Raw genomic sequence first — 6,357 nt, 5'->3', positions numbered from 1 at the left:
TCAATTTTCACATAGAAGAATTTGTCTTGCGCTTGGGATTAAGACATAGGCAGAAAGTAAGAGTGTAACATATAAAAACAGCATTCATATCACATTTACCGATTTGCCGCTTATTTAGCATTTCTTGTGCACATGTGCACAATATTCGATTGTTTCCACGAGAGAGAGAGAGAGAGAGAGAGAGAGAGAGAGAGAGAGAGAGAGAGAGAGAGAGAGAGAGAGACAGACAGACAGACAGACAGACAGACAGACAGAGAGAGAAAGAGAGAGAGAGATAAAGAGAGAGAGAGAGAGTGTGTGTGTGTGTGTGTGTGTGTGTGTGTGTGTGTGTGTGTGTGTGTGTGTGTGTGTGTGTGTGTGTGTGTGTGTGTGTGTGTGTGAGAGAGAGAGAGAGAGAGAGAGAGAGAGAGAGAGAGAGAGAGAATGACATCAATATTTTTTGTATTTACGAGGGTAATGGTATAAGCATTACAGTGGTTGTTTTTTCACGACGAGAGAGAGCGAGAGAGAGAGAGAGAGAGAGAGAGAGAGAGAGAGAGAGAGAGAGAGAGAGAGAGAGAGAGAGAGAGAGAGAGAGAGAGAGAGAGAGAATAACATTTTTTGTATTTACGAGGGAAATGCTATAAGCATTAAAGTGGTTGTTTTTTCACGACGAGAGAGAGCGAGAGAGAGAGAGAGAGAGAGAGAGAGAGAGAGAGAGAGAGAGAGAGAGAGAGAGAGAGAGAGAGAGAGAGAGAGAACAAGAACAAGAACAATTCTTTATTTAACGAGGGTAATAGAGTAAGCAGTGATCTGCTTTTTTACATCTGGCCCTCGCCCTAAAGAGGGACTAGTCTAAAATTGCTAAAGAATAAGCAAGTAAAGAAAACTACTGCTACATGATTATAATAAAATGAAAGTAAGAACATATCATCAATTTACATACAATATATTGCTTAAATGAAAAATGTAAGTTCATTTGACATGAGTTAAGAATTATAGAGTAGATTGCACTGACGCAACAAAGCTGTGAATGCCATGCCCATTGACATACACTGCATTCGAAAAAATCAGTGTATATAAAAATAATAATACATTGTTAAAAAGCACCGGTTGTTGGTTTTAACAACCATTCTAGCGACAACAGATGTTTATTTAGACTTCATGAGATAAGACGTATATCTGGTCTTAAAAACGTTTGTGCTGCTAGTTTGCCGTAGGATTGTCGGAAGAGTGTTCCAGAGACTGCTACCTGAATAGACTAAACTAGATTTGAATAGGTCAATCCTAGGCAGAGGCATGTTCAGTCTCATCAATTGGCGTGAAGTTTTTAACGTGAATTTGGAAAATATGGTTTGAGGTACACATCCATGAATAATTTTATGCATGAGGGTACCTTTATTATAACTTAGCCTTGCCTTCAGAGGAAGAATGCCTAAGTTCATGTAGTCTAACTCAGATAGGGTTGTTTTCTTTAATAAGACTACTTTAAGCGCTCGTTTATGTAATCTAATTAGTGGTTTGAATGAATTGTCACTTGCCGAGTCCCACAAGGTAGACGCGTAGTCAATAACAGACTGAATATGAGCATTAAAGGCCTACTAAAGTGCAACATTTTTATTGCTTCAATGGAAAGAGCTGCATAACAGGATACCAAATATATTAAACAAAACAATTTCTTCCGCTCCGATCACCCGTAGTCGGCCTGAGAAAGTGCTCAATCTCACCTGTAATCAGCGAGAAGGGAAGCAACAGACAATTTTTTGCTACTGCTTCTCTCCCCTGCCAGTGACGTCATGTGTGGTTGATGGCTACCAGAGACTGTAGAGTACACAAACGCGGATGATGAGTCTGAATTGCAGCTTTCGTGCGAAAGCAGTGACTTTGAATCGGAGTTGGAAACATCGGAACCACCGTATTCTGGAGCGATAGGCATAGATCCATACCAGTTGGTTCGAGTGATGAAGACGAAAGACCGAAAGACTAGCAGAGGAGGTCGATCGTAGTCGTCTGTTGTCAGGGAACGCATTGGTATGTATACACATCACACCGTACGATTGAGATTCTGTATTGTTTTTTGTTGTGCAAACCCCTGATTTTGATCATCTTGAACTAGCGACGACAGTTGCGATTGTAAAGAATAGCTTTTCATTTTGTCAATCTTCAGTTGATGTGCAGATAATTTTGCAATCTGTACGTAAAGTACTAAAGATGCGTCTGTGACTGTGATCAGGACGTCAGCCCGGTTATTTTAATCCAAATCACATTTATTCATGTCAATGGACAACAGTGATTACTGGAAGTAGTGTGTCTTTAGTGTAAAAATGAGAGAAGGCTGACACATGAATGATGAAAAGTGTCAACTTGGTTTCCTTAATGATTGTCATTGCAGTTTGCACAGTGCATGACCAGTTTGCTTGTTGCTCACATTTTTTGTTGCAATTATTCTAAAAAAGTGGCTTTACACCTCGGCATGTCAATCAGTCACACGATTTTTCAGCACACATGCACACAGATGTATACACAAATAATTCAAAGCAAAATGAAGATGTTTAAACAATGCACAACTTAATTTTTATTGAGCATGAAGAAATATGATCTTATGCACAAATAAATTATTCTGTGCTATCTTTTTTTTATTAGGTGCCAGTGTGGGAACTGTGGTGTTATGGACACAATCAAGGAGTGTTGCTGCTGTACCGAGATAGAGGAGATGGGAGCTGTGATGGGGGAAGAAGGTGTGAACTGTATTACTCTGCATCCTGGGTTGCCTCCCCTACATACTGTTGTGTTAGAATTTGCTGAATCGAGACTTGAATTCTGCGACTGCCTCAACCTTGTTGGGCTTTTCGAAATCAGCACAGAGTGGTGGTGGCAACGGTTGAGCGCCTCGCTGTTCCTGGATGTATCGCTCCATCTCCTGAGTAGTGTTATTGGATGTCAAATCGACAACCCGCAGCATCAGTCTCTCCACATATGCTGCAAAAATACACAAAGACTGCTATTAATGACCCCTTTTAAAAAAAATAGCAATGCACAGTTAGCTAAAACTTTTGCACGTATGTTTGTATATTTTTGTTATGTGTGGGCTTTTGATCTTGAACTTTAAAACAAGTCAATACATTTATTTCAATCAAAAAGGGATTCAGTCTTATTTCTTCCTCTATTTGAGGCACTGACTTTCATACTCATGCAGCTTCTTTCTCTCATGCTTGTAAGTTGTATACCTCCTTGTTTGACATGAAAAGGCAAAATGACTGCCGGAATGACAACATAAAGTCTTTGCATGCAAAACTGACAAAATTGTTTAAAAAAAGTGCAATCCACTTTCACTTCCCGGAGGGAATAGTCTTTTTTGGACTTCCTGAAGCCAACATTGAATCGAGCCTTTCCCGCACCATCAGTTGCCTGCTCCCTGTTGCTGTTCTCGTTAAAATGCAGAGTAGCAAGAATGGTCCTGAAACAGTGCAACACAATATAATTTCTATCTCTCTATCATTAACAGTGGAATCATTTAAAGATCTAAAAAAAAACGAACTTAGAAAACTAGGTCGATCTAACATAGTTAAAGGGGAGAATTTTCCGTTGTAAAGGGGGGGTGGGGTGGTCCAAAAAGGGGGTATCACTGTAGTAAATGAATTGTTGAGGGCCCTTGCTCAATGAGTAAAAAGTACAGATTTCTACTCAATTAGGCTTACCAGTCCATTTCATGGTCGTCCTCGCTGTGCATATCAACTGCCTCATCACAGGATGGAGTATATTCATCATCCTGCTCTGGTTCGCTGATATGAGATTCTGGGTCACTGCCAGGTGGGTCACTGTCATTGTCGGGTGACCTGTCTCTGCTCCTATACACATCAATGCAGCATTGTGTACCCTTGTTGATTCCTGGTAGGCTTTGTCGTAAATCACACTGCACACCTTTTTAACGGAAAATTGCATACATGTGTGAGTGTCGAAAAGAGCATAAATGTATGTGTTCCAATGTTTGACTAGCTATTCTGACTTGAACCATGCCACAAATCATGAACCATGAACTTCAAGTGTGTGCATGTGAAAAAATAAAAATGACAAACACCACAGTGCAGATGGTCTGATGCTTTCATGATTGAATGCCCAATCACCTTTTTTTTTTACAGTTTAAAAATAATATTTTTAACAAGACTTGAACCTTATTTTAACAGTGATTTACCTACTTTTTGTTTTACTTACTTTTTGTTGCAGTAGAAGAAGGCCTTGGAGTGACTTGAACTTTCTTGTTTCTTTTTACTTTGCAATGCATCTGGAAGGGGAATATATATATATGATAATGACATAGCGAATAGTAATGTAATCATAGAATAAGCAGACATGGGAATTGTCCGCCGAAAGGCAAATTTCCGCCGAATTATTTTTTTGTTCCGCCGAAAAAGCAAAAGTGTCCACCGAAAAATTAAGTGGGGGAGGCAAAAATGGTTCTAAAAACTGAATTTAATGGCAAACTTGGAGCTCAGATGACACCAAATTGCACCATTCTTTGTTGAGAAAAAAATTCCGGACCCCCCTAGTAAGGCCATTACTTAAATATTTTCAGCCTTTTTGACTTTTTTCAATTCCCATGCCTGAATAAGTTCATTTGCAAATTGGTTGCTTGATAATTGCACACACCAATTTATTGATTTTATTTTATATTTTACAAAGAACATGAAGCAGTTCTAAAACAGAAGGAAGTATATTAGCTAAGTTGATAAAATGTAAAGAAGATGTGTAATCACAAAAATAACACTGACAAGACTGAATGTGACAACAAACAGATCTATACTGGCCAACCCGAGAACTATACCTCTGTCTGAGTGCTGACATGTAGGGTATCGCTGAGAGGCTGATCAGTCACAATCACATCAATATGAGTTTGTGGTGAATCAGTTGAATCATCACAGGACTGAATATCAGGAGTCGCACCCGCCAACATGTCTGCAACAACCTGCAAACAAAAGCATTCCCCCAAAATTATACCAACCACCCATCGACTTAGAGACAAAACATCAAAACTTTATTTTCTAATAGCTAGTGCACTTTCTTGACCATGATGCATACACCCTCTCATTCCCACACTAACATTCTCACTAACACTCTTCATATTCATAATCAATGCTCATACTGACGGTCTTTCCTTCTTCAGGTGCATTGCCTGATCATGAAATTTTAAAATATCTTGATCTTCATGTCCAGTAAGAGTATTCTCAGTCAATACACAAGAATAATATTGGAAGAAAGTTGACGAAAACCATGCAGTGACATTTGTACAAATGCACAATGAATGTAAATTTGTCAGAAATTAAATGTAATGACTCCAAACATTGTGCAACTTCATAATTTTTCTCCTTACCCTTTGGCGTTCCCGTTTAGCAAAAGCTCCTCTGCTCACACTTTGGCCCACAGTGGTGGTACAAATCGGCGTTGTGATAGCCATTGTCAATTCTGTCACAGTGCACCTGGCTCTGGATACTGAGGTGACAGTACTTGACTTCGTCGCCGTCAAAAGTGATGTTGCTGTCAATGGTAGCAGACGACACGGCTTCTGCACTGTTGGCACTGACTTTGGAACTAGCCTACAACTCGTGTTTAATCCAAAGCTTGCTGCAAGTGCAACTTTTGCAGGATAGCAGTCAGAGTTAAAATGCAAACTGCATATTCTCGAATTTTGATTTGGTGTCCCAAACTTCGGACCAAAATCCGCTCTGGAAGTTTGCACAAACTTGACCCACTGCCTCCGAGTTTCGGTATCATCAGGAAACCTGTGCATGGTATGGCCCTTACCATGATTGTTGCTGCACTCAGCGACAGCACAGGCGAAGCCATATCTTCTCTGCTTCGAAGATGGAATCTCTTTTGGAACATACGTACTAGCAGTGGCAGCGCTACTATCACCGTCGGCCATGTTGCTCTTGTAGGCCGTGTTACACTCATGACGTCACTGGCACCGGGGGCTGTCTCTCGCAGAATGGACAGGTGCGCGGAATCGGTTTTTATTCAATAAAAAATCAGCCACGCAAAATTTTACAAAACGGTCTTCGGAACATTTACCAGATTGCTATTACACATGTTTTCGGCGAATAAAAATGTTGCACTTTAGTAGAATAATTTCCTGGCTTCCAAATTCAGAAAGTGCTTTATTCTAGATAATAGATAAACCTTCTTGGACACTTGTTTAGACAGTTGTTCGATGTGGTGTGACCAAGACAGGTTGTTATCAATGGTCACCCCCAAAACTTTATGATGGTCGACTTTTTCAACAAGTTTATCATTAACCGTTAGATCGTGAAATATTGAGGTTATGTTCTGGCGTTTTTGCCTAGTTGTTATTATCATGCTTTTTGTTTTTTGGGGGTTAAGGGA

The 6,357-nt window shown here is 39.9% G+C and overlaps 1 protein-coding gene and 1 long non-coding RNA gene across 3 annotated transcripts; one reads left to right on the top strand and one right to left on the bottom strand.

The window, feature by feature from the left end:
* Window positions 1-1,572: 1,572 nt before the first annotated feature.
* On the top strand, window positions 1,573-4,061 carry LOC138963111 (uncharacterized). The gene is made up of 2 exons (XR_011454715.1): window positions 1,573-2,010; window positions 2,623-4,061. It is a non-coding gene; the product is annotated as an uncharacterized lncRNA (long non-coding RNA).
* LOC138963110 (THAP domain-containing protein 10-like) lies at window positions 2,215-6,092 on the bottom strand. Of its 2 annotated transcripts, XM_070335136.1 has the most exons (6): window positions 5,348-6,092; window positions 4,802-4,942; window positions 4,192-4,261; window positions 3,678-3,900; window positions 3,378-3,436; window positions 2,215-2,958 (listed from the first exon to the last, which is right to left on the bottom strand). In XM_070335136.1, exons 1-6 carry the CDS (start codon window positions 5,897-5,899, stop codon window positions 2,771-2,773), a joined length of 1,233 nt encoding a protein of 410 aa, XP_070191237.1. In that variant the 5' UTR covers window positions 5,900-6,092; the 3' UTR covers window positions 2,215-2,770. The 2 variants fall into 2 exon arrangements, 1 of the variants encoding a protein (XP_070191237.1); XR_011454714.1 differs by lacking the exons at window positions 3,378-3,436; window positions 3,678-3,900; window positions 4,192-4,261 and having other exon boundaries at window positions 2,822-2,958.
* Between the last annotated feature and the right edge of the window lie 265 nt (window positions 6,093-6,357).

This window comes from Littorina saxatilis, linkage group LG3, assembly GCF_037325665.1.
Source record: "Littorina saxatilis isolate snail1 linkage group LG3, US_GU_Lsax_2.0, whole genome shotgun sequence".
Taxonomy (NCBI): Eukaryota; Metazoa; Mollusca; class Gastropoda; order Littorinimorpha; family Littorinidae; genus Littorina; species Littorina saxatilis.
Note: the sequence above shows the minus strand (reverse complement) of the source record. Positions and strands in the feature narration are given on the sequence as shown.